The sequence below is a fragment of the Cavia porcellus genome, unplaced genomic scaffold (genome assembly GCF_034190915.1).
Source record: "Cavia porcellus strain 051 isolate PalLab524CR breed Dunkin Hartley unplaced genomic scaffold, mCavPor4.1 scaffold_21, whole genome shotgun sequence".
NCBI lineage: Eukaryota > Metazoa > Chordata > Mammalia > Rodentia > Caviidae > Cavia > Cavia porcellus.
The window spans coordinates 17,035,038-17,062,809 of NW_026947504.1; the positions used below are offsets into that span (position 1 = coordinate 17,035,038).

The following is a 27,772-nucleotide window of genomic DNA, read 5'->3' on the forward strand; positions in this document are numbered from 1 at the left end:
GATTCTGGGCTTGTCACTTCATGTGAAGGAAGAACAGAAGATTCTCAGAAATTTGTAGGCACTTACGTGACACAAAATACCAGAGGCTGGCTGCATTAATGCCGTTAGTTTAATGTTTACAAAGAACATCCCGCAGCATGACTGTTAGTTACAATGCGTCAGCTTGGGGGACTGTGAACTTCTTGATTGGTGTGACCAGCACACACCAAGGTCCTCTGCCTTCCAGCCCAGAATGGCAGGGAACTGAGAAGAGCACCCCTCACATTTAGCTGCCATGTGGCTCATTACAGCAGTGCCAGGTCCAGGGTAGGATTGGCTGCCCGGTGAAGGCTGTAGGGCGAAGGGTGGAAGGTCCTATCAGAGTCATGCAGAGGAGCCACCGTGCCCAAGGGACCTGTGGTCTGAAAGCACTCCTTCGGCTCCTGCTGCCCCGCTTGGTTCAGAATATAATGCCATGGCTTGCTGGGCCCCCAGGAGCCTTGTTTTCTCAGCATTCAGCACTCCATCCAAACAGTCCATTTCCATAGAGATGTGAGAGGGTTTGGGAAGCCAAGTGCAAACAAGGGTAGGAGTTAGCTGGGGTTTTACTGTTGTCGGCAAACAATGAGTCCACCATCATGAGAACAGTGGGGGAGGGTTGAAAGGGCTCAGCCCCTAAGTGGCAGTGATGGCCCAGGCTCTGGGAGTGGGGTCTTTTGACCTCCCCCAAGCCCCTCACATCCCCAAGTTTTGGAGCTGGGCCAAGCTATGGAAATGACCAAGGGCAGAGTTTGTGTGTTCTCCCCATGCTGCCCAATCCATGGAGGAGTTGAAGCTTGGTGGTGGAGAGAGAGCGCTCCTGTCCTGTTGTCACCACCTCAGCAGAACTGGTAGTTGTTGGGCTGCAGCAGGGGCTGGGCAATGTCCCCTGGCTCACAGCAGGCCAGCTGCTCACTGGAGCTTTCTTCCTCCGGCTCGCTGTTGCTGCTCCTGCTGCCTCTGTTGCCGCTGCTGCCATTGCTACTGCCGCCGTCGCTGCTGCTTGGCAGATTAACATAGTCCTGCGAGTGGGTGGTGCGGGGACAATCCAGAGATCAGACCAAACCCTGTGTGCTCCAGCTACTCTGCCCACCCGTCACCACCTCACCTGCTCTCTCCTGTCTGCTTGAGCCTGCTCCTGGAGAAGGAAGCAGATCTGTTGGAAAGTGGGTCTGCGAGTGGGCTCCAGGTCCCAGCAGGCTTGCATGATGCTGTATCTGGAGATAGGACAGAAGTTGCCCTTATGAAGCGCCTCTGTGTCAGGGGACCATTATATACATCCTACGGAGACCTGTCCAGTGGAGATCCCAAACCTAGTCAGGCGTGAGTTTGGGAGCTGTGGGATGGAGCACATACAGTGGTGGACTGCTCATCTAGCGTGCATGGGGCTCCATGTCCCATCCCCAGCATTGGGGAAGAAAAAAAGTTTGGTACAGTACTTATTGTCTTTACCTCAGTTCTTCTGGTAACCCCTTGGAGAATGTTCTCATCACCCCGATTTCGAGACATAAATCCAGTGTCCTCAAGGTCATTGTAATAAGTTACAAGTCTGGCTGTGGTTAGGGCTTGGCCCAGTTCAGAGTCTTATCTGAGCCCATCCCCCAGGCTGCCTGGAAACTAGTAAAAACACTGAACTAGGGGAAAAGAGGGTTTTTCTAGAGTCTATTGTGGGGAGATGAAAACCTGCCCCTGGAGCATTTCAGCAGAGAAAGATATACCCTTCCGATCAAAGCCTGGCATCCCCTTCCCCCAGGACCCATCACATACATGTTCTTCGGGGCAAAGGCAGGCTGGGCCATTTGGTATCCATCTTTCACCAGCTTATAGAACTTGCTGTTCACCAGGATGCCAGGGTAGGGGTTCAGTCCTATGAAGACCAGGGTCATGTAAGGGGCCACACTGAATCTTGTCTTCCTCTTTCCCCGCTCACTTGTGTCCCAGTGAGGCGGTGTGCAAAGGGCCCCACCTGGACTTGGACCCCAGTGCAGCAGCTACTCCTCCCCAGGGCCTGCTGCACGAGATGCTAACCCCACACAGAACCATGGCACAGGCTCTGCAGTCAGGTGGACCAAGTGGGGACTGTGCCAGGTATTAGGAAGTTGGTAGAGAAGTGCATTTGAGGGCTTAGCACAAATCCCTGTGTCTGGTCCTCAGGAAATGGCTAGTTACTTAAGCTGCATCTGCAAGAGTATGTCACTTTGGGCCAAGAGGGCCAACAGTATCAGAGAGAAAAGCAACTGCCTGAGGGAAACAAATGAAAGGGCTCAGAGGCCATTTGTGTCAGCACTGAAGGATCCGCCCAGCCCACAAAAGTTGCAGTGCTATATTTGAAAGCTCTTGCCCATCTGCTTACTCCGGCCAGCCCTTGCGCTATTCTGGGCCCCAGGCATCTTGACTGGTTGCCTCTGCCAGGTACGACACACTGGTGGAGTAGCCAGGCTCCAAGGTGGGCCTGGAATTCACCCAGCAGCTCACCCAATGAAAAAATCTCCCAGAGAAGGATGCCGTAGGACCAGACATCGCTCTGAACTGTGTAGACGCAGTCGAAGATGCTCTCTGGTGCCATCCACTTCACAGGCAGGCGGGCCTGAAAAGATCATCCCTAGTTGTTTGGGGCCCTGGCTTTCTGTCCCTTCCCTACCCCATCTCTTCCTTCCCAGCACTCACATTGCCCTTGACGATGTAGTTGGAGTCATTCATGATGTCCCTAGCCAGCCCAAAGTCCCCAATCTTGGCCACATGCCCATTGGTGAGCAGCACATTTCGAGCAGCCACGTCCCGGTGGATACACTGAGGGGAAGCACTGCAGTAATTAGTTTCAGCCCTTCCCTATCTGAGCTTGACATGGGGAAGGGTGAGGGGTTCCCATGCGGTCTTGGGGTCCCCCTGAAGGAGTCGGCATCAGTTGTCCTCTATCCTGAGCTCCTGTCCAAATCTGCCACATTGCAGGGGTTGAGAAGATGTAATGTGCTCAGATAGATGTGCAGAAGGCACCGCCGCCTTACCTCCAGAGCCCTTCTAGCTACGACAGCTGCTACCCTCAGGGTTTCCCAGCGCCAGGCCCAGTGCCTCCCTAAGTGTTAGTACACATTAATGCTCAATTTTTAGCCTCAGAGAATTGTGATTATGCCATTTTTATAGATAAAGAGGGTGAGGCTCGGAGAAAAATGAAAGTCACCCCCAGCCATTGACCCCCCAGTCTGTTCTATTCTAAGGATGTGCTCACTGCTGGGCACTTAATCCTGGGCTAAAAGTATTTGGTTCTGTGATGTCCTCACCACCCCATGAAGAAGATTCTGGTCTCATCCTATGAGGCTGTGTGTCACCCGGGGAGACAACTGTTGTCCCGTTTACAATGTTGAGTAAAAGTGAGTGCATAAAACCTGTTTGGGGAACTAGTACCCTTCTGGACCTCTCCCGGAAACAGACACTCCCCTGGTTGGAGGCCCCACCCCTCCGGAAAAACCAACCTGGGCACAGTTAGCCCGCCTGCCTGCGCTCTTTCAGCCCCATCCTCCCTCCCCGACCTACTCCCCTTTCCTCCCCCTTCTCATTCGTTCAGCCCCATAAGACTCTGACCAACCACATCAGCACAACCTGAGCACCAGAGCGGTTCTGACTTGCATTCTGGGGCGGGGGGGGGGGGTGGGGGGGGTGGGGGGGTGGGGTGTTGTCTTTCTGAGACAAGGTCTCACTATGTAGTCCAAGCTGTCCTTAAACTTGTGATGATCCTCCTGCCTCAGCCTTCTAAGTGCTGGGACTACAAATGTGTGCCTGCTGTGACTTACATTCTTGGAAGCCAGAAAGGCCATGCCCTGGGCCACTTGACTGGAGAAGTGCAGGAGGTCCCAGAGCTCTAGTGGCCGTTTCTCCTCCTTGTCCAGGCCTGGGGTGGGAAGAAGCATCAGGGCATCCCTGTCACAGCCCTGTTCTTCTCTAATCCCACACCCTGCCTCCCAGCAACCTTCTGCCTCTCTTCTGGTCCATCCTCACCTTGTTCAGAGGAAGAGTCATTTGAGGAAGTAGAGACTGGCCTCATTTCCACATAGGTGTCCAGACCCTGGCTAGAGAAGCCACTGTCCCTACATAGGAGAGAAGGTTGATGGGTGATCAGTCCCCATGGCTGTACTGCCCAGTCTAGGCTTTAGCCTCCAGCTGCCCCATGAACTCTCCTAGCCATCAGGAATGGGAAGGAACATGAAGTCAACCTGAATATCCCTTTCTGATGAACTCCCTGCCGCATTCTGTCTTAGTGATCACTGCACTCTGATTGGATACCCCCCATGCCAGAGATACAGCCCATCCTATCTGTGGGCAGCTGTGCCTGTTAGAAAGTACTTCCCTGCTCCTAATGCCAATGGAACTTTCCTCTTCTGGTCTTTACCTTATCAAGGGCCACCAAAAAGTGTGTTTTCCCCCATAACAACCCTGCTGGAATCTGAGCACATTCTGTGACCCCTTCTTCGAGTCCTCTCTTCTCTAGACACCTGGCTTTCACCCCAACTTCACATAAAAATCCTTGGGGAACTTTTAACAATGTCATACTCAGACCACTCTGAAACTCTAGGGGCAAACACGGCTACCCACAGCTTTCCATCTCCCTGGGGTGAGACCCATGATGGACCACCTGGGGAGTTTCTTAGGGTAAGATTGTGACTGAGCAGGTCTGAGTTGGTGGGCCCAAGATATGAGTTTCTAGCAGTCCCACAGGGATCCCTGTTCTTGTGTAGTAGGTAAGTTTGAGAAGGGCTATTTTAGACCTGAAAGCCCCTACTGCTTCTAACAGTTCCATCAGACAGGAATTCTGAACACCTTACCTCCCGTCCCTCTGCACTGGGGATGTCCACCTTGATAGTGCCCACACGCTAATGTTCCCAGAAAGAGAACTCGGTATTTTGTTTACAGATGTGACCATGGCAAAACCGCCCTCTCCTTTGTTCTGGAAACAATACCTCTGTATTAATAGAGCTGGGATCCCTTTGGAGGGATTGGTTCATATGCCACTTGCCCTTGAAATTTCTCCACTGAGAATACTTTCTCTGCTTGCAGATTTGAAGATAGAAGCTAAAAACTGTGCTTTGGTACTCATTTTTCTTTGATCTAGCTCTGCAGGTTCCATCCTCTCAGAGGGGTGTCAGTATCAGAAGAGGAAGCAGACCCGCTCAGGCTCCTATTTCTGAGGGGACAGGGTGAGAAAGATGGCCTCCTGCTTCTGTTCCCCAGGGCTGGCAGCTGCTACACCCCTCTTGTTCTAATTTAGTTCTGGCTATAGTCCGGCTGTGGAGTGCCACCAGTCATCCAAGGGCAAGACCTGCAGGACAGCAGGTGGCTAAAGTGAGCGCTGCCCTCAAAGCCAAGAGGGCAGTTTAACCTCAGCTCTGCACCTGCCTTGCCTCCTGGGTGATATGAAACTTGCCACTTCCTTTCTCTGGTTCCCCATACCGTTCTGTCCATCTGCCTCTGTGTGGCTTCCAGGAATCAAAACATTATAGAACAACAGAGACAGAAAAACCCTGAGAGGTTCACTACCTTGATGGCTCACCTGGGGAAACTGAGGCCAGAATGAAGCAGCGAGCTGCCCATCGTCATGCTGTTTTGCCTCCTCTCACTCAACAACTGATTGTCCCCACTTCTCCATGGTGACATGGGCACTGAGGCCAGCCACTCCTCAGTGGAATAGGTACTCTGCAGCCTCTTATACCACATGTGGTGGGAGAAACCAAGTATCCCCCAAGTCCTCCCATCTATGGCCAGGGCTCCAGGCAGAAGTCTGGTTGATCTTTTACATATGTTCAAGTGATGATTTCTCTTGTTTTCTCCAGCCTATGAGCTGCCCATCTTTGCCCTCCATCTTCTCACAACATGGTAGGTACTCAGATGTTTATTGAATGATGGGAATATGTGGTAGAAAATTAGAGTTCTTGGCTGGCTATTCCTCATGGCATAAATTGTCACTCGAGGGCCATCTACTCTGAAGCTGGCTTTGCGGACAGACCTGGGCTGCACCTCCCCGTCCTGGCCTCCTCCCTGTCCTGTGCCAGGGTGCTACCTGTGGACATATTTCTTTTCCAGGTGGATGTTCTTGTAGCCAGTATCGCCTTCAGGGTCCTGGCCTGGATTCAGGCTGGGTCCCAGCATGTCCTCAGCCTTCTTTCTCAGAAAGTTTAGCAGATCGCCATAGCAGCAGTACTCAGTGATGACCAGGACAGGGCCTAGAACAGCCAAGAGCATGGTTTGAGCAGCAGCCTGGGGTTGGGGACAGTTAGACCTCAGGCCTGGGACCCAACACCTAAATTCTAATCCCATCTCTGATCAGATTTCTTGACACCTCCATAAAACCCCATCGATCTCACACAGAAGAACTTAAAAAATTTTTTTTAAGTCCAAGAATTCTTCCTTTAAAAGAAATCTATGGCATTTTGGAATATCTTTGAGGTCCCTGGAGTAAACGTTCAAGCATTTTTGGGTAGGATCTTCTTAAAACATAGATTTGGGAGCTCTATTCTAGACCTACAGAAACAGATCCTCTGGAAACAAGAGTCCAGAAAGCTGCACTTTTCTGTTCTTGCTTTTGTTTTCTAAATTATGGTGTCACTATGTAATTCAGGCTGGCCTTGAACTCACAGTGACTCTCTCCCACCCCACCCACCTGTGTGCTGGATTACAGGCATAGGTCATGACGCCCAGCCAGAAATCACTGCTTTCATCTCCTGCCAGTGCTCAGAGATGGCTATGAACCCTGGACCAGAGCTTTGATAGCCCTTGTAACTCCTACTTAGTCCAGGAGTCTGGCCTAGGAATGTCAAGGGTGCTAAGGCAGGGCTGCAATTGGCATTTGGAACAGATACCAAGGGGAGGATAGAGCTAGGCATCCTCAGGGCCCTGAGATACCCACCCCCAAAGGCCCCAAGACCATGGGCCCCATTCCCACCAGGCCCCTCACCTCCGTAGGTGCAGGCTCCCAGAAGGTTGACTATGTTCTCATGCTGCCCCAGGTGACTCATGATCTTCAGTTCCGACATGAGGGCCTCCTTCTCATCCGCATGAGCTGTGGCTGGGAAACAGGGTCACAGGTCAGAGCAAGCGGGGGATATACAGACACCCAGAGGGCCCAGAGGCCAAAAAAGAGAGGAGGAGAAATTCAGACACACAGATTAGGGGGAGAAAGAGAGGGGAATGGGCCTGTTACTGACCTGGCCTCTGAGTAACAGGAAGCCAAGCTGTAACCAGCCCGTGCCCCTAATGACTTCTATGCATCCTGGCATCCCTGGGACTGTCAGAAGCCCTTTCCCACCCAAAAACTGACCAACACCTTCTCCATGCTAGGAATCACAGGAAGAATGGCCTCACATGAAAAGCTGTGTCCTACTCCCCACTCCCGGCTCCACCCCCAAATCCAGCAGGCTGAAACTCCCAGCATACACTGCTTCCCAGCCCCCACCCCAGGGCCCAGCATTCTCTCACTCACACTTCAGCATCTTGACGGCCACTTTCAGGACAGCATCTTCTTTGCCCAGACCAAAGGCCGTGGCCTCTACCACCTTCCCAAAGGCACCAGCTCCAAGGGTCTTACCTGCCGTACACAGGCTCTTTAGGGCTTTGGGTACCAAACAGTCTATTGCTCAGGGCCCACAGGCTTCCTAGAGCCCCACAGGCCCCATGAAGGGAGGATGGGGCCCCCAGCATGGGGATGGATGCTGGGAGCCCAGCTCACCAAACTGAAGGTTGTTTCGGGGGAACTCCCACTTCTCATTGTAGGGCAGCTGGGTGGGGTCGATGAAGGTGTAGTTGTTGCCTTCGTAGCTCTCAATGATCTTCCAGCGCACTTGGTACTTGGGCTTCTGCAGAAGGAGAGGGAGCCGAATGGTAGCTGGCAGGCCCATCTCTGGTCTCATCCCCCAGGAGCAGTGGGTGGGGGAAGCTCCAAAGCGCTGGCAGGAAGCCAGGGTGAGCCGCAGCACCTCCTGCATGTGATGCTGACGGCCAGTCCTTGCCGGACTGTCTTACTATGAGACCTTCCCTTCTCCAAGCCTCAGTTTCCTTATCTGTATATTATATCTCATAATATATCTCTGATAATTCTGGTAATCACTAGACCAGAAAGGAGAGTAGAGCTTGAGATATACCCATTTACTTACCCACCTGCCTTCCCTCTCATCTGATAAGTTTTTAGTCATGTTGCAGTGTTGGAGATTGATCCCAGGGCCTCATGCATGGTTAAGTGCATGCTTTACCACTGAACCACACACCCCGTGCCCAATTTTTATTTTAAATTGTGGTAAAATATACGTAACATAACATCACCATCTCAACCATTTTTAAGTAAGCATTTCAGCATTAAATACATTCACATTGTTGCACAACCAATTTCTAGAACACACCTTGCAAAACTGAAGTCCTAAGTTTGGATATTTAGCTTAGTGGCATAAGCACATGCCTGGCAAGCATGAGGTCATGAGTTCGATCCCCAATACCAAAAAAAAAAAAAAAAAAAAAAAAACAAAAAACAAAAAACCCCTGAAATCCTAGGCCAATTAAAAGACAACTCTACATTCCTGCATTCTTTTCCTCTCAGGCACTGCCTGCCATGATAGTACTTCCTGTATCTTTGAATTTTCCTGTTCTGTACTTTATGTAAGTGCAATTGCAAACATTAGCCTTCTCCAACTGGCTTCTTTCACTTAGCCTAATGTCAGGGTTCATCTGTGCCTTTGAGTGCATTAAAATTCCCTTCCTTTTTAAGGCTGAATAACAGTCCCTTCCAAACATTTTATGAACATCTATTTGTGCTAGCTGAAGCTGTTTCAGCATTAAACGAGACCAACTGTGGGCCTACGTGGAATTTGCATTTTAGGGATTAAGAATATATTCAACTCAAATAAGCGTACATGTGGGAATTTTCAAATACTGCTGTGAAGAAAATAAAGCAGATTAACAGAAAAGTGTGATGAGCAGTGTAGGGCAAGGCCTCCAATGAGCCAGCTGTAAGGATTTTCCAAGCACAGTGTGCACAAATGCTGTAGTCTTGAAGAGGGAAATAGCCTGGCAGTCAAGGGACAGGAAGGCCACTGATACACGGACACAGAAGCGAGGGGAAGTTTCAGAGGCAAGGAGATCTCGAAGGCCGAGACAGGTGGGTGCCAGACAGTGCCCCTAAATGGTGAGCCTCTCCTCTGGCTGGTTTTGGTTCCCTCCTAGGCTTTGGTTTCTGTCCAGCCCGGGGAGGAGAAGCAGCCACCTGTCCCTCCTGCCCAGCTGCCACAAGGGCATCGTGCCCACAAGAGGTGCTGACCAAAGGCCAAATGTAGGGGGAAAGTGGAAGCTGGGATGGGAGGTGGAGGACACTGAGGCACTGAGTCAGCAGACCAACCCCTTCAGGTCACCTTGGGTATAGACCAGCTTGGCTGTGTTAGCAGCTGGGATCCTTCCCTGAGCACCCGGCTCGAGGAGCTAGAGGGCGGGTGAACAGGTGTCAAGGAGGAGGGTATTCTATGATTGTGTCTTCCCAGGTTAAGAGAAACACTCCAGGTAGCTACAGGAAAGAGCTTCAGTAATTTGGGAGAAAAAACTACAGCTAGGCATGAAGAAGAACTTCTGGGCTCTGATTTGGGAGAGCAGGTTACAAGTGAACTTGAGCACATCTGTTGATGGCCTGGGAGGAGAGACTGAAACGTGCCACAGGAGGAACTGTTTGAGCCTCTGAGGATTCCAACCCTGTGGGTGGGCACCTTTGTCACCAAAAGGCAGAGACCACAAATGGATTAGGAAGGAGCCCTTTGACCTCTCCTGGCCACTTCCATCTGCAGGAACCTCTGTGGCCAGGGCTGTGTCCCCCCACCCACCCCACCATCACTTCTCCTTCCTCTGTCCCCTTGCAGCTGGGCTGAGTCAGCCTCTCCCCGCTCTGGCTGGCAGGGGCGAATGGGAGGAGGTCAAGGGGGCAGAAGTGATTTGGACGGAATCTCACATCTCTAAATCCCAGATGCCAGTGCTGAGCCCCTGCCATCTGCCTGCCTCAGAATCCCCACCCTCTCCTCGCTCCTCCCAGGGATCTGTGCCATCTCTGAACGGCTCTCGAATGTGGCTCCAGTGTGGCCACCTTGGCCAGTTTCCTCAGAACTGGAGTAGATGTTGAAATGGCAGCAGTGGGGGCTCACTGAGCACTTCCTGTGAGCAGGACCTTGGGCTGGACACTCGTTGGATGTCATTTCCTCTGTTCCTGGAACCCAGCTCGCCTCTTTTAACTTCCCTTCTGAGGTTGAACTGAGAATGGAGACATTAAAGTCCCAGCACCCAGCCCATGCAGACCAGAAAGCTCTATGCAGGGAATGCTCTGCCTCCGGAAGTGGAGAGCTGAGATGTTCCTTGAGAGAATCCCTGGGGGTCCCTCCTGTTTCCAGAGCGGGGTTCCAGGCCGCAGAGGCCTAGTTTCTCCAGCATCCTCAACGACTCCTCCGCGCCCTCTCTCCCTGGCTCCCTTCCTCACAGCCTGCTGACTCTTACCCTTTCCTCTTCCTCCTCTCCCCCCTCTCCTGTCTCTTTAGGGGACAGGAGGTGATGACTCAGCCCTGAGCCAGAGAGACAACCCTTCCACAGATGGGCCACTGCTTATCCCAGGCCCGGCCGCCGGAGGACAGGTCGGACTAAGTGCCCAGCTGAGGAGGAGTGGATGTGGGCCCTGAGGCAGGGGATGGGATGGCTGACTTGAGCCCTCTTGTCCCATTGAGGGGTATCCCAGTTTAGGGGAGCTAAAGGATGTGGCGAATGGATGTTGGGGAAGAGAGAGCCCAAGGCTCAGGAGGCAGTTGGACTTCCTGGATAGGTAACAAAGAAGTGACTGAGAGTACATGTTCCAAAAATGTCCCCATAGAGAAAGCATAAAGTGTCCCCAAACCACAACTCAACAGGCAGAGAAGGCTGTAGGAGTCCTGTACCCTGCTGAGCATCTCCAGGGCTGGCTGAGCGGGGGCCTGGAAGGTAATTCCCAGTTCTGTATAGGGAAAACCTTTGCACCCTCCAAGCTCTCATAGAAGGAGCCGCAGCCACAGGAGTAAGGTTTAGTCTCTGGAGGTGGTGAGCGGGGCCCAACTGCTTTGGGGTGGTCAAGGATATATCCAACCTCACACTCACGTGGGTTCCCCATTCGACTTTCTCCTGGAATGAGGCATCTGCTCTACTGCAGAGTACTGTCTATACCATCAAGTATTTTACAAGCATCAGGTCATGGGGTCCTCATGACAGCCTTCCATGATTAACCCTGCTCTAAGATGGAGACACAGAGGCCTGGAGATACCAATTTTCCTGTGGTCCCATAGACAGGCCAGCAGAGCCAGGGTTTGCGCTACGATCATCCACTCCTGCCCCTGGCTCCTCTAGCAGAACAGCAGGGGATTCCTATGCTAGAGGAGGAGGGTTGTTAAGGATTACCCAGCTCTACTGTACAAGACGGCCCAGGAGCACAGTAAGTCAGCCTTGCGCAGCACAGAGCTGGGTCTAGACCCCTGGAGTCTTGACCTGGGTCTGTTTTCCTAGGAGCTCCATTCACAGCCATCTTTTTATTCAAGGTGCTGCTCAAGCACAGGGAGCCTGAGCTCAGAGCTGCCCACATCTATTCATCTGTCCTGCCTGCTCCAGCTAGGATTCTTTTCTCCTCGGGCCCCCAAGGATGGCCAGGACAAGGCCACAAAGAGGATGCAACAGGGGTTACCCATCCTTTGATCACTATTCAAACCTATAGACACCCCAGGACCTGCAGGCAGGGCTTCATCCTCATCCCCTTGAGCCTCAACCACACCCTTTCTGCCTCCTCTTCCGGGTCCCACCCCCAGAGCCCACTGTGGCCTTGCGCTCACCTGCTCCTCTGCACACACTCAGGAAAATGCCTTTTCCCGAGTCTCATCTTTCCTGCTGCTTCCCCAGCCGACCAAGCCTGTCCCACTAAGGCCACCTCTTCCAGGCTCCCTTCTCCATGGCCATGGGAGAATCCACCACCTCTGACCACACCACCTTCCCGGAAACTTCTGGCCAGAACCTTCTGGGCTTCTGAGTGCAATTTTCTCATATTTCGTGTGAGGAGATGGCTTAGCAAGCCAAGTGGTGCAGGCGCTGGAATGAGTGCCACAGCTCTCTGTCCATGGCGGATCCTCAGCCCTCTGAGCTCAGAGTCCCACCAGGCAGAATGCTCCTTGCCTCCAAATCGTCTTAACAGTAAAACAAGAGGAGCTGATGTTCCCAAAGTGGCTAAATGCATGGTTTGGGGGTTAGTGCCATCCGGGTTAAAAACTAGAGTCTGTCATTGACCAGCCACTGACAAGGGCAACTGGCTTGGCCTCTCGGACCTCAGCTTCTGACCCTGTAAATGGAGTTAGTAATGCCATCTGCACACCACAGCTGCGGAGGGCAGTTAGTGAGATGACGTAGGCAGCACGCTTCATAAAATGTGCCAAAATCACTATCGTCCAGCAGCCAGACAGGCAGTGCCCTAAGTACACAGCAGGCAGTGAATGGCGCTGTCCTCAATAATCATACTAAATAAAAAAGGACTTCCTCCTCCATGAATCTATGTGCTACATAAGGGCAAGACTCAGACCAGCCCCAGAGATGCCCTCTGTGTGCCCATCTCACCTACTGGGCACCTAGAAACCTGGGCTGGAATAGGATCCCCCGATTAAGCTCCCCCAGGATCCTGCCACCAGCTCTGTAAGGTTTCCCTCACTGTCACAGCTACTCCTGCCCTGGATAGTGAAACCCACTGGGACAGAGTGTCAGAGGCCTAAGTAACTGCTTACTGCATGACTGAGAGTATCAGGGTGGAAGGAGGTGGGGACTGAATAGTCCCCCCGGTGGTGAAACTCAAATGTGGCTGTCCCAGGACCTGGTCCTCATGAACTGGCCATGCTTCTCCCTCCCGACCCCCCAGCTCACCTGCTTATACTTGTACAAGAGCAGCAGCAGCAAGAGCAGCAACAGGATGGTGATGGAGATGCAGGCGACCATTACCGGTGTGAAGAAGGGCTCCTCAAGCTGCCTGCCGTGGACTTCTAAAAGGGGAGGGCGGCGGAGTGAGCCGGCAGTGGCCTTTGAGGCCTCCCCCTCTGCCTCTCCATGAGACCAGGCCAGCTCACTGCCTGGAACATAGTAGGTGCTCAGCTGATGCTTATTAACTTTAGTGTCTCTTGCTAAGCAAGAATCCCCTAGAGCTCAGTGAGCATCTGCAGACCCTGTTCCAGGAGAGGCATGGAGGACAGCCTCTCCAGATCCATCCTGAAACCCATACCTAGAACCAGGGCCTCCTGTGGCTGTGGGACTCCCAAGTCCTGCAATCCCAGCCCCTCCAGTACAATAAGCCTCATTCCAGCAGCCTGGCCCAGGGCTCATCTACTGCCTGCACACAGCCCAGTGAAGGAACTCAGCTCCTCTACTTGCAGCTCAGACGGCAAAGCCCAGAGGTGGCACTGAAATTGACCTCCACTGTAGCATATCCCCTACAGCTTCCTCACATGTCCCTTGGAACAAAACAGCCCTTCCGAGGGTCTGAGGGCCAGCCTTATGGTCCTGGGGACTCCTCTTCCAGGATCTATAACCTCAGTCCTCTTGATGTTATTCTCTTGCTAGATCAGGAAGGAACTTGGGTCTGAGGTCAAATCTCACTTATGCCACATGGATGACACTGAACCAATGACTTCTAAGTCTCAGGTTTATCATCCTCCAAACATGAAGGAAAATAGGGCTTAACCTCCTTGGGTTGTGAGTAAATTGAGATAATCCAGCAACGAGCTTAGCACAATGCCTGGTGTGGTTGGTTTTATTATAACATACAACCACCAGCAGTGAGGCTGAAGGGGTACGGAGTGACAGGACCTTGGGATGCACGGGGGCCAGTCAGGGGCTGCTCTGCATCCTCTGGGACCAGAGAGCCCCACCAGTGTCTGGTGTATAGACACTGAGACCTGATTGCTGAGGGCTAGAGGTTGCTATGGGCCTCTAAGAACCAGAGAACTGGCCCTGGGGAACTTTTGTGCAGCGAGAAAGGCAGCCTGCATTTGTGCACAGGGCTGGACATCAGCTCTGGGCAGCTGCTCCCACAGGGCACAGCCTGTGGCTCCCACGGGGCCCTGAATGGAAAGGACAGTCCCTCAGGGGAAGGGGGTGGGTGGGGAGGGATGAAGGAAGCTGTTCTAGCTGTCCTCAGGCTTGGAACTGCCTGTCTCTTTGGCCAGACTCTAACCCCTGTGGGGCACTGGGTCCCTGCAGAGAGTAATTGCCCAGAACATAGCATGTATGCCAAATCCATATTTGTGAATTAATGACTGAGGTACAGGGCAGGCACGTGCTTAGCGGGTCAGCTTGCTTCAGGCTGCCTTTTCTTTGACTTCACGTGTTCCTTGCCTTTCCTCTGGGTTTCAGTCCCATGAGTTTTACTTCCCCCTGCCCTGCCTCTGGAGCTATGTTGGCCAGGAGGAGCCAGGCTTGCCCCAGAGAGCTAGATCTCAGGATGGCTGGCATTTGCTCCCAACAGGACTCCTGGCCTGGTGCCTTGGGGGATGGGCAGCATCTGGGACCCACCCCGGCCTCCACCTGTGCATGCCGGTCAGGACTGGGAGGAGCGAGGCTCACCTCTAGTGACAGGCCCAGTGGACCCGGAGCTGTTCCCCATGCTGTTGGAGGCCCTGCACTCATAGGTCACGTTGGGCTCCAGGGTCTCAATGGTCAACTGGCTCCGAACAATCACTTTGTGGAAGGGTTTCTGGCTCAGGACCTCAGGGTTCGAGTCCTCCCAGACACGTAGCACCTGGGCCTTATCACATCTGGGAAGAGCAGAACATGACTCAGGGTTTCCGAATCCCCAGCCTGGGATCCCCTCCCACTTATGGGTGTCCAGCCCCTCAGCCCAGGTGAGGGAGGTGAGCAGAACCCACTTACCTGTCAGTGTGGCCGTTGCACTTCAGCCAGGTCACATTGGGCTGCGGGTACCCAGAGGCAACACAGAGTAGGGTATAGGAACCATTGATGAGCTTCCATGTGACACTGACCTCTGGGATGTCTGAGGAGGAAAGGAGGGTGGAGGAGAGCGGTATCAGCCCCAGAGGCCTCTAGCCCACCCTCCCAGGACACTCCAAACCCAGGCCTATGTGCAAAGCCTACCCCATCACTCACATCGCAGGGTGAGGTTGAAGGTCAGAGCACTCCAGCCCCCCTCATTCCGGGCCAGGAAGGAATAGCGGCCAGCCTCGGAGGGCTTGACACGGGTCAGGATGAGGCTGGAGGTGTACCTGCAGGGAGAGATGGGGAGCCCCCCGGGGCTCAGACAGCAGCCTTAAGAAGGTTGCTTTCTTCTTGATAAAGTGTCTAGGCCATGAAAGTATTCTTCTGAAGACTTGGTAGACAGGATGTCTGTAAGGTGCTTTCACATGCAAAGCAATCCCTGCTGAAATTTCTTAAAGTGCCAGTCCTCCAAAGGGACTATGAGGGAGACAGGCAGCTGAACACAAAGCCCCAGTTCCAGGCCTCAAGTCCTGTGCTGCCATTTCTTGTCTGTGAGACCTTAGACAAGTACTTAACCTGTCTGCTCCTCCACTTTTTATTGTGAGAGTAATACACGGTTATTCATCTTGGCCTGAGGGTGCGAGGCTGCTACATATCTGGGGTGACTGACACAGAACCTAACTCATTATGGGTACTCAAATTAATGGCACTCTAATTATAGAAAAATCCTGGTAGCAAATGCTAACAAGTCATCTTGAATGAATCCTTCCAGGTCATTTTTTATTCTTTTCTTAACCTCTGATTTATAATTTGTCCAGAATGAATGTAGCATTTATGTAATAAACACATTTAAAGAAATAAACACTAGCAGTGCTGGAGATATAGCTCTATGGTAGACAGAGTGCTTACCTAGCGTGTATAAAACCCTGGGATCAATTCTAAGCACCACCAAATAATAATAGTTTTTTAAAAAACAATAAATGACAGCAAATTACCAGTTTTTACTTGAAAGTGGTGCAGTTCCTACTAGGCTGCAATCTATGGTATTCAAATCTGGTCTCAAAAACAAGCAAACAGACAACCAAACTCATTCTGTGAGACCTTTGGCATTTGGAACCTGCTACACATGTTAATTTCTTCTTTTAAAAAAGCGTGACATGGATCAATTGACGAATGTTTACGTTGCCCTTGGGCAGAGGCCAGGCTAACAATATCTGTATAGCTCCAATTTTGGAATATGTACTACCGAAGTGAGTACCGTGTATCAGATTGGGAGACAACTAGCATCTACTCCTTCAACTGCAATGAACTTAATTTTAGGGGTGACTCAAATGTACCCTCATGAGCATGCCATTGCATGAGCTAAATCTTGGTGGACTCTGGTGCCCAGGCCTGGCTGCCCCCTTGTTGAATGGTCTTCGAACACTTTGTTACAGTTCCTTCCCGCAGAGTCTCTGTTGCTTGTGGACCTCTGAAACTTATCCACAGATCAGCCCACTCCCACAAGTCTACAGGCTCTGGGTTCAGAACTTCAGCTTTAGGCAAGGGGAAGACAGAGGCCCAGGTCAGAAAGCACCGGATGCGAGCTGAGAGCAGAAAGATGACACGGGGTACCTTGCTGCTTCTGATGCTGAACAAGGAAGATCTGGAAATCATTGAGGTTTGCAGATTCAGAAAATGAAAAGAGATCTCCAGAGAGTTTTGAAGTTGGAAGATCGCTAAGAGATTATCCAGCTCAGGGATGCAAATGGGTCTCCTCATGGACCAACTATGTTGGAAATAGGAACCGTATCGAAGAAGACTCTGAGGCTTCACCCACATTCTGCAGGAAAGAGTCGCAGAAAAGTACTTTAGGGGTGTCTGTCACCATTGAGGGGAAGCGGTAAGCATGTAACGTATCAGCTATCCTTGGAGGTGCATTCTCTTATCCTGATAGAACAGGGTAAGACGTGTATTTTAATACCTGTTCACAGTGATCCTCTTAGAGAAGAAACCTTTTTGTTTAGAAACAACCTGGTTAGGCCATTTTGGATGGGAAAATAAGACCCTGAAGACATAGTCAACAAGGAGACAAGAAAAATGTTTCTAAAATCGTAAGAATGTGGGAAACAGGATTCTAGGAGAGAGGACAGGAAAGAGGGCAGTTTAATACGATTACACTTCACGAGAGGAGTTTTGACTCTGCTCTAGGCCTGCGTACATAGAGAATAGCGTGTTCAGTCATTGTTAATGTGTCCTGGGGGGAAATTCATAGGGATGAGGGTCATTTTACATATCTGGACCAGCCATGAAAGAAGAAAAGGAGAGAGGCTGACAATTCATGAGGGACCCTGAGGGACCCTGAGAAGGTAGAAGTGATAGAACTTTTGAGGATCACATCAGATTTCCCAAGAATGTAGGGCAGAGAGATAAGCCAATTCTATTCAAACTTCAGACACCAGTGACTGATACTGAGGTTCCAGACAGTGAGTGAGACCTAGAAAGGAGACGGGCTACATACAAGGTCATACAGCAAGCTTGAGACATGATGTAAGTACCCTGATTCCTAGCTGAAACATCCCTACCTGACTGTGGGATCAAGCAGACAGGAAGCAACAAGTTGTACCTGTATGTGCCCTTGGTGATGTTAAAATTAAGCTTGTGCTTGTGGTCGGAGAAGGGTCCCAGGTAGGTCCAGTTATAACCTTGCAGTCTGGGGTAGGCCTCCACCTTGACTTCGAGTTTGATGTTCTCACCCACAGTCACCTGCTGGAGGAGGTCCTGCTCAGAGGTCAAGTTCAAGTAAGCACTCTCTGGAAAGCAACGCACAGAGATCTAGCATTAGTGGAAAGGTGCCCTAGTTTATTTGTTCTACCTCTGTGTGCCACTTACGGTCTTTACCCCCAACCGAGACTTGTCCCTGACACCTCTCTTCCCACTCTCCATCCATCCTTCCACCCATCCATCCAAATGCCAGCCACCCCCACTACCCCCACCATTGCCATTCTAGTCCCTAACTTGGACCATAGCAGTAGATTTCTAACATGTCCCCCTCCTTCTTCCCTTGTTTCCTTACAGAGTCCTCAACAACACTCTGTTAAATCTTATTGCATCAGGGCTGGGGGTTTAGCTCAGCGGCATAAGCACCTGCCTTGAAAGCAGGCAGTCATGAGTTCGATCCCCGGTACCAATAAAAAGGAAAAAGACAAAAAAAAATCTTATTGCATCGTAGCCTGACGATACATCACTCGTCCTGGGCTTATTCCACTGTAGCCCCACTTGCCGATTCATTTCTTGAAAACAGCAAGCACAGCCTTGTGCCCTCGGGAGGTTGAAGCTGATATCTTGCCTTAAATGCTGTCTTATACATCAGGTGCACAGGTGCAGGGTCATGCGGAGCTGTGGGTTTGTACCTGGTTAATGTCCAGGCATAACCTTTGAGCTGTCTTATAGCACATGCTCTGCAAGGGCGTGTGATACGCAATAGTATATCATGTGTGAGAGACACTGAGAACGCTGGTAAATACTGCTATTATTTCTTTGTTCAATGATTTCTAGATTGTAACTGAAAATACATTTTAAAATTGTGTGTTTCATTATGTAAGTAAATGTGAATGTGCTGTTTTAAATTTTTTGCATGTGCTGGTAATGAGTATATCTCTTTAATACACATAACCTCTCCTGCCTTTTTGGACCACAACATCTTAAGAACACTGCTGTAGGGGGCTGGGGATTTAGCTCAGCGGCATAAGCGCCTGCCTTGCAAGCAGTCAGTCATGAGTTCGATCCCCTGTACTGATAAAAAGTAAAAAGACAAAAAAAAAAAAAAAAAAACAACCACTGCTGCCCCCTGCCCGAGCTCTCTTTTCTCTCTGCAGGGTTTGTTGTTTTTCCATGGGCCTTAAGTCTTTGTCCCAGCGCCAGCCTCCCTGTGACACTCCCTCAGACATCACCCCATCAACACTGCAGTGCTGCACACTTCTTTGTCCTTTAAAATGTATTTCACCCAGTGTTTTCTTCCCTCTTCTGGAGCACAGACTTCCCATGGGGCCGGGGTTTTATACCCGTTTCACTTGCAGCTGTGTCTCAGCATTGAGATCAACCGTGTGAATGCTCACAAACATTTATTGAGTGACCACTATCTGCCCGCATAGAAACACATAGGAATAGTTGCCATGACTGGGAGACACCTCTACGTGCTTTTCGCCTCTTCCTCTTTAGTTCTCACCACCACCCCAGATTCTGCCTCCAGTCAGGGCACTGGCTATATTCTTGGGAAGTGATTCATGTTTCCTCTCCTGCCTCCTTCTGACGCTTGTAACACTCAACACCAGAACCATGGTTGGACCAAATGACGCCTGCCTCCCCTTAAAGGCCTCCTGCTGGCTTCCCTTTCGGGGAAGTGACTGCCGTCCAGTGACTGCCTTTGCTCCCTACTCAATTAGCCAGGTCTCATCTCTTCTCATCCCTTAGCAAAGTGGCCAGCAACCTTGTGAATCATCCCTCCTGCATTATCTTGAATACTACGCATTCCCCACTGTGCCCTGAGCACTGTCCCAGCCACCCCACCCACCGATGATGAGAGAGAGCCTTCTCAGACAGGGTGTCCTCACGCACCCTAGACAGGGTGAACTCTGTGCAAGGCTGGTCTGCTTTTACCAATACGCTCGTTTAGTTCTCACAACAGATCTGGGGTAGTTACTATGAATATCTTCATTGTGCAGATAGGGAAACCAAAGTCCTGGTGATCCTTGGCACAGGCAGGTAGGAATGCTTGCTGCCCAGGAATGGCTGCTCCTGACCACCAGGACCCCTTCTGCGCAATCAGGGCCCATCACTGTCCTCGTGAAACCTTCAGGGACCTCTCAGCTGGGTAAATGTGAAGCCCCCTCCCGCACCCTCACATTTCTGCCTTTTTCTGCCTTCTCTCCACTCTCCTGCTGAGGCCGCCGCTCAGGCAGTTCCACATCTCTGCTGCTGTCAGCTTGTTTTGCTTCTTCAGAACTCCATACTTGCTTTGTCTCTGGGCCTCATATATGCTGTGCCCTCTGCCACAATGCTGTTCCTCCTCTTGTCCACCTCTCGGCCCAGCTCACCCACCTTGATTTCTCCTGTGCCAGTTTAGAGCTTGCTAGCTTGCCTCTTTCTTTCTTTTTCTTTCTTTCTTTCTTTCTTTCTTTCTTTCTTTCTTTCTTTCTTTCTTTCTTTCTTTCTTTCTTTCTTCTTTCTTTCTTTGTATCTGGAATTGAACTCAGGACCTTGCACTTGCCAGGCAGGCACTTATGCCCCTGAGCTATGTTCCTAGCCCACTACAGGCCACTTTCTTCAGATGTGAGTTGGAGGAAACCCTCAGTGTTTCCAAAGAGGGAAAAATAAATTTGTGCTAATGCAAAATGTAGCCACACACAGTAGGAGCTCCGAGTGGGGAGAGAGGGTCTTCTACCAGGGCTCCAGGGTTGCAGATCCCTGGCCAGGTCCAAGACAAAAAAAACAGTGTCCTCCTTGCCATCAGCTTTCCGCTGCTTGGACCCTGCTGCCCTCCTCCCCCGGTCCCACCCCCACCTCATGCTCACCGACTACCCTGAAGATCATGGAGGTAGAGTTGGTGAACTGGGCATTTTGGGCTGTGCAGGAATAATTGCCAGCATCTTGGAAGCCTGCTTCCTTCAGGCTAAGAGTCAGGACTTTCTGGTAACGGTCATCATGGAAATCAAAGTATTGAGAAATTTTGAGCTGCAGTTAGAAGAGAGAGAGATGGTACATCAGGGTTGCTAAGGGATTAAAACCATCAGAGTCTAAATCGTCAACCTATGAATTGCTACCTGCCTATCTTTGGCCAGGGACTGAGCTCTGAGCCTCAGTTTCTTCACTTATAAAATGGGACTGATCCTGGAGTTTTAGTAAGGGGTAATGGACACAAAGACTGGGGCCATGCCTGGCACACTGCAGCATGAATGGAGGCTGAGGAACAGCTGGGGCAGAAGGCACTCTGAGAAGCAGCCTGGCACACTGTCTCCTGGAAACATTCTCTTCCCCGCTCTCTCCCAAAGTCTTTGGAATAGCCTTTTCACCAGCTCTGAAAGTGGCCTCAAAATCCCTTCTAATTCAGGGGAGAGCTCATATCTGGCTGGTTTCTGTCTACAAACTGGAGTAAGATCAAGGAATGTTTGTCACGCCCCTACTTCCTCCCCTACAAGATTCAGTAGTGTGAGCTAAACTCTGGTTCTGGATCAGCCACTGCCTGCAGCGAGATCTCAGGCGGGTCCTCACCCTCAGCCCAGAAACTCCTTCATCGAGAAGCTGGAGGCTCCGCTCTGGGAGCCTGGTGTGCTGGCAGGTTGGGTGGGCATCACCTCTACTGCCCCCCTCCAGACTTCACATCGGCCGGTACTGACCTTGGTGTCTCCGCGAGTTAAGAAGACGTTGAAGTCCACGTCCACGTCACTGGCTGAGCACACAATCAGGGCAGCCTCCCCTCGAATCCGCGTCAGCTCTGTAGGCTGCAGTGTCAGAGTCGGGGGCCCTGAAAGGACTAAGGCCGGAGACAAGCCCCCTGAAGCCCCAGCCCTGGGCGGTCACTCCGCTTCCTGCCATGAGCCTGGCTGCTGCTGGGGTCCCCAGCATTCTCCCATCCCAAATACTGGAAGGCAACCTTGATGCCTCAGTTTCTCCCACAGCAAGCCCTGTTCCCTAAAGGGACCTCGGAAAGTCCATTTCTTCCATCCCCACCACCTTCACAGCTCCAGGGCTACTTTCTGCCCTGCACTTCTGCAGCAGCCATCTTGAAATCCTCCCTGTGTCCCCCTGAACCCCATAAAAATTATAGTCAAAGTGACCTCTGAAAAATATAACTGGGTCCTACCTCTGTCTCGTGTGAATGTTTAGTGGCTGCCTGTCACCCTCAGCATAAAAACCAAAGCCCATAGCACTCCAAGGCTGCTCCAGACACCCTGCCCCTTGTCACCCTTGTTCACTGCACTGCAGCCGCGCTGGCTGGTACCGCGCAGGGACCTTGCATTTGCCTTTCCCTCCTGCAGTGCTTTTCCCCCCATGCTGAGAAGAGCGGGATTTTCTCATTTTACAGATCTTTAGCTTTAAAATTCCCTAAAGAAGGCTTCCACAAACTAGCAGAATTACCTTCACCCCCACGCCCCAGCCCCTGCATTCTCTCTATTCTGACACTTCAGTAGGGTGTCTAATCCATGAATGTGACATCTCTCACAGTCTGGCACATCACAGGCATGGAATTAATCTTTGTGCCTTCTGTGGAGAATGAAAGATGCACTGGTTCAATGTCTCAAGGCCCAGAGACACCCCGGCAGAGAGGTGGTCTCCTGCTCAGCCGGATTCCCCGAGCCCACACATCTGTTAGCTCACTGCTGTGCTTAGTGATTGTTGTAGGCAGATGATCCCGCCTGGTGAGTTGGTTACTTGCATGGGGTCTCTATCCTGCCCCTGCCACACCTTGCCCTTCGTGATCAGAGATGATTGAGGCATGACTGAACAGAAGTGCAGGAAATGTCTCTTACTTCCTGGCTGCTCCTGCATGGCTGCCAGCTCCCTCTCTGGGCTTCCATACCTGGGCAGTGCCTCCCCACCCACAAACCTTTCTTCACGATGAGTCGGATGCCAAGGGTTGTCAACTTCCGGCCGCCCACTGAAGCGCTGCACTGGTAGTCCTGGCTCTCGAGGACCTGGGCCTTATGGATGGTGAAACCGTACCAGGGCGAGAAGGAGTAGTTGGTTTGGCGCAAGACAGGCCGGCCACGCACACGCATCAAGGAGACACTCGCCTTCAGCTCAGGGTCAGTTAGCAGACAGGGCAACAGGGCGTCCTGACCCTCAAACACTGTCACTTCCTGTGCCAGCAGGTTCCAGGGCCTGCGAGGGTCTGGGATAGAGAGGCACAGCATTACCACTGTTCTCCCTCCCTGAAGATTCTAAAGCCCCTGAGTCCCTGGAAAATGAGAGTCATCATCACACTTACTTCACTGGGTTACTGTGAAGATGACATTGAATTAGTAGCACTGCCACAGGTCCTTCTTTGTGGTCAGCGTTCAGACATGTGGACTTGATTTATTATGAGTGTTAGCAGCAGGGGCCAGCTCACTGCTCATTACAGTGGGGCCTAAGTGACCAGGCCTCTTGGGAAGGGCTGAGTCCTCACCTTTGACATAGAGGTGGATGATGGCGCTGCCCCCCTGGGGGTCTCCAGACTCGGTGCAGCGATAGGTCCCCGTGTTTTGGAAAGTGGCGTTATTGGTGACCAGGTTGCTGCTGGGGGCATCGGGGTCCAGGTTCCAGTGAGGGAAGATGGGGCCATCCCATTCCACACTGCCATTGCCCGTGCATCGGAGGATCACCTTTGTACCTGGCTGCACAATCAGCTCAGGGCCGCTGGGTTCTATTACTGGAACCCCGTGACCTAGTGGGAAGGGGTGGCAGACAGAAGTGAGGCCTGGGGTGCACCTCCTGGGCCATACCCTGACTGAGAGATGGTGGTCCCTTGGCAATGATGGACTAGTGCCGAGAATGACTTTGAACATGTTGTATCCCTCTGCTCATTGCTCAGCTCCCAAACCCAAACCTGCTCAGGGATGAGCGGCCATCTCTGATATCCAGGAAGCCAGTGTTCTGAGAGAGGGGGCTAGGGACTTCCCTTGGCCTCCACCCAGGTCTCTGTCCCTCCAGCATCTCTAACCTTCCATTTTCATCTTCCCTGCAGTGACATTCTCCCCAAGAATAAAAGCCTTTCACCTGTGTACAGAGTGGCCCGTTCCCCTAGCACCATACTCAGACCCAAGCTCAAGGCAGGACTCAAACAAGCAAATGAAGAAACAAATGAAATGGAGTATTCGGGGCCAAGTCATTGGTCTTAATTTACACGGGAAGAGACAAAAGCAAAGAGGTGCCGAGAGTCTTCTGATGTGCCCTCTCCTCCCACTGGATATTTGGTCTACAGCATAGAAGAATGGCTTGGAGAGTTTGTGCCATGGTTTCCCCTCCTATAAAATGAGGACAATCATTGTGCGCATTCATTGGCTAGTCAGATGATTTAAATACGTAGAAGCCTTTAGAAATCACCTATGTCAGAATAAGTCTTAGCCTTTATTTTTGTGGGCTCCGCAGGAGCCCACTGTGCACCCCAGCACTGCTACGCTTACTGTGAAGCCAATCTCTTTTAAGGAAAATTTTCTTGAAGGAAAAAGGAGAACCTGAAACCCTTGTCAGGCCTTCAGGGAAGGAGGCCAGTTGTCGCCTCTGCCGTGTCAGCATTTTTCCAGGGTCTAAAATAGGGGTAAAGGAGGGAAGTGAGAGCTGATTCACAGCCTCCCGGGGGGGCTGCTAGGTACACCCCAGCCTATGTGTGCGGAAACACATTGCTGGCGCCCAGCTTGGCCCCCAGTTTCCGTTTAGCCTGCAGCCTTCTCCTGGGGGTGGTCTCACTTCTGCTTCCCTGCCGCCTGGCCCCTGCCCCCTCTCCAGGCAGTGGGAGATCCCAGGAGGGGCAGAACCCTCCTGGATGCCACAGATTGTGAGGCCTGAGGGTGTCTCTGCCCCCTTCGAGCCCTCAGCCATCCAGCCCTCCTGTTCCAGCCCTTTTTGTTTCCAATATCCGGCACAACTGCATGCCAGCCTGAGGGCTTCAGGGCTTCAGGTGAAATCACCATTTTCCATTGTTCTTTACAGACACTCCTAAATAGGGGTCCCCAGCACCCCCTCTCTAAAGCCCAGGATTGGAAAGTCTTCCTCTCTCCATTTCAAGGTGTCTTCATTTATATTCTGGTTTCAAACCCATCAGAAATCTGCAGCCTCTCTACCCCAGCATCTGCTCGATTACAAGAGACCCAGTGACCTAGAGTATCCCAAGGCCAGGACCCGTGATTGAGGCCTCCTATGTAGTACGATCCGGAAAACAGAAGAATGTCATTTTTCCTGCCTTCTGACTAGTCTTGCCAGAACCAGTTGGGCACCCTCAGTGCAGCTCTCCCCAGCCCTGGGAATTAGCTTGCAACGTGGGCTCACACTAACCCAGGATCTCTCTTTCGCAGTCAGGCAGCCTGCTGCGTCTGAGCCCAGGCACTCTCCAGTGGGCGGGAGCCATCCCAGCTCCTTCCCCAGGTGTCCAGGAGGCTGTGAAGGTCTGCAGCCCTGGGCTTCCTCAGCTGCCTGAGCCCTGGCCCACAGCTCTGTTGCTACATTCTTAATGTCCCTTCTGGGCCTGTCATTTTGATACCTAGGGATTTTAATCTATAAGGCCGCAAGCTCCTATGCAACATCCCCCAGCCTTGGGTGTTGTGATTCTGTGTTTGCTTCTTTTCTGCCCCAGCCTCGTCTTCCAGGTGGCTCCCTCCCTTCTTCCCCCAGCCTCTTCCGGTAGCCCTGCTTCGGCCTCCTGGAAGCATGGTCAGGGAAAAATGCTGGCCTCGTTTTTACCCTGCTGCATATTCATGCAGGACAGAGCTGACCCCTCCACTTCTGCCTCTGCCTTTCCTCCAGGGGCTTGGGTGGTGAGGAGGGAGGCTTGCTCAGATCCCAACCTTCCCTAGGTTGGGAACAGAACCTTGATAAACACTGGCTGAGGATGCCCCCATCCTGTCCATTATTCTTTTTTCTTTTTTCTTTTTCTGGTATTGGGGATTGACCCAGAAACTTCCCACTGAGCTAAACCCTTTCCACTCTTCCAGTCTTCCTTCCTTTCCTTCCTTCTTTGCTTCCTTCCTTCCTTCCTTCCTTCCTTTCTGGATTTTTTGAGACAGAGTCTTACTCTGTAGCCCAGGCTGCAATCCTCCTGCCTCAGCTTCCTGAGTACTGGAATTATAGGCATGCACTGCCACACCAGGCCTGCCTACTTTCTTGCTTTCTTTCTTCCGTTCTTTCTTGGCAAGATCTTACTAACTAGCTAAGTTGCCCAGGCTGGGCTCAAACTTATGATCCTCCTGCCTCAGCCTCTGCACCTGTCCATTTTTTGCCTCTCTCATCTCAGCTCTCCGAGTCACCCAAGACCCAAGTCCCCTTCTTCTCACTCATCTGACACACTTCCATCCCAGTTCCCAGGCTCCAGTCTCTACCCTCTCCTGCAGGGCATGCACCCTGTACCCTGGGCCCTTCATGTCTCCCCATCTGATAACCCCCCTAAGCCCTCACAGTAGCCCCCCATAGCCCAACTCACTCACCACTGTTCTGCTGAGCTTCCAGATCCCTACACCCATCTTTTCTTTTCCCTGGAGCTGTACACTGGACGTTCCTCCCCACCACACACACAGCCACACACAGGTCTCTGGGGTAGGCACAGGACAGGGCAGTATTTTCTGAGGTGAGAAGAGCAGTCTCTGCCTTCACAGTACAGTTATGTGTGTTTGTCAAACCCTACTGAACTGTACACTCAAGAATCTGTGCTTTCTGATGCACGCAAATTCCAGCCCAATAAAACAAACACTCAAGCCAGGAGAGAGTGGGGCAGCCAAAGGTCCTTGGTGAGCCGTCTCCTCATCAGGAGCCCGGTTGCTAGCCAGAGAGAGACCACCCTTCCTTTCACCAGACCCCTACCCCCTGGAAGGCCCCTCTGAGGAAGACGGAGTAGAATATGGAATGAGATTGCTGGGCCAACTATGGGTGCTTGTTGGCACCATGGCTAAGTACACCAGCCCTTTGCCCCTAGACTGGCACCCTCCAAGGTAGAAATTCTGCAACAGTGCTGCTGCCTGGGGGTGGGTACCCCCATTTATCTCCCTAGCCAGAGACCCAGCCAGTGTCCGTGATGTCCTGGTCAGAAGATCTTTGCTCACCATCCCCATCTAACACTACTTCTCTCGTACCTCACGCCACACTCCTGAAGCCTGCACCAGAGAGGCCAACCTTTTGTGTCTCACCTTGACTCCTGACCCAAACTTCCCATGGAAGGACCGCTGCCCGTGTGTACCTGTCTGAGCCAAGCCTTGCCTGACCCCTTGGAGTCACAGCCTAGCAGGGCAGGTAGAGCCATCAGGGGCTCACTGTACTCTGTAGGGCTGGGCCAGCAGCATCTCCCAAGAGCTTGTCAGAAATGCAGGCTCGGGGCTGGGCATTTAGCTCAGGGGCATAAGCGCCTGCCTTGCAAGCAGGCAGTCGTGAGTTCGATCCCTGGTACCGATAAAAATGAAAAAGACCAAAAAAAAAAAAAAAAAAAAAAGAAAGAAATTCAGGCTCTAGGGTACACCTGAGACCTACGGAGTCATAATCTGATTTGTCATAAGGTCCCCAGATAATTTCTTATAGGCATACAAATGTGCCAGAAGCATTGCTTTAGTCTAGTCCATTACTGTCCCCACCAGCAAGTGCGAGTGGACTCTGAAGCCCTGAGATGATCAAGGACTTTCTCAGGACACTCCAGCCCAGTGGCTAAGCTGGGTCAGATCCACAGTCTTGGCTGGACTGGATCCACCCCACCCATACCTTCTTTTCCCTCAGATAGCGTCAGACCTACAGTCCAGGCCAGTGCTGGAGAGATGGACGCACAGAGTGGAGACACCCAGAGCAGCAATGACTTCCAGGGTCTTCTCATGGGCCCTGTCTGTTACACAAAGCCCCCATTCTGCACTTACCATGCCAAACTGTGGCCACCAGCAGGACCAGCAGAGCCCCTGGGCCCATGGCCTCTGTGAGAAGCTGTGGGATGGTGCAGCAGGGCTGCAGGGTGCTCAGGGAGCTGGCTCCCAGCTATGAGCTCCACAGGGATGGGGACCGCTGGACACACACGCCTCCCGACTGCACTGGCTGTTTGTCTTGTTTTCCTCTTCCTCTTCCTCCT

At 51.8% G+C, this 27,772-nt stretch overlaps 1 protein-coding gene across 1 annotated transcript; it reads right to left on the reverse strand.

Annotated features, from left to right (window-relative positions):
• Positions 1-91: 91 nt before the first annotated feature.
• Positions 92-27,772, reverse strand: Csf1r (colony stimulating factor 1 receptor). Its single transcript, XM_003477348.5, has 21 exons — positions 27,567-27,772; positions 23,150-23,407; positions 22,589-22,873; positions 21,378-21,514; positions 20,556-20,715; positions 17,609-17,795; positions 15,175-15,290; positions 14,941-15,061; positions 14,635-14,825; positions 12,943-13,058; positions 7,733-7,859; positions 7,487-7,591; positions 6,962-7,072; positions 6,068-6,230; positions 4,012-4,100; positions 3,807-3,904; positions 2,686-2,808; positions 2,494-2,605; positions 1,786-1,885; positions 1,127-1,235; positions 92-1,040 (listed from the first exon to the last, which is right to left on the reverse strand). Exons 1-21 carry the CDS (start codon positions 27,613-27,615, stop codon positions 858-860), a joined length of 2,940 nt encoding a protein of 979 aa, XP_003477396.1. The 5' UTR covers positions 27,616-27,772; the 3' UTR covers positions 92-857.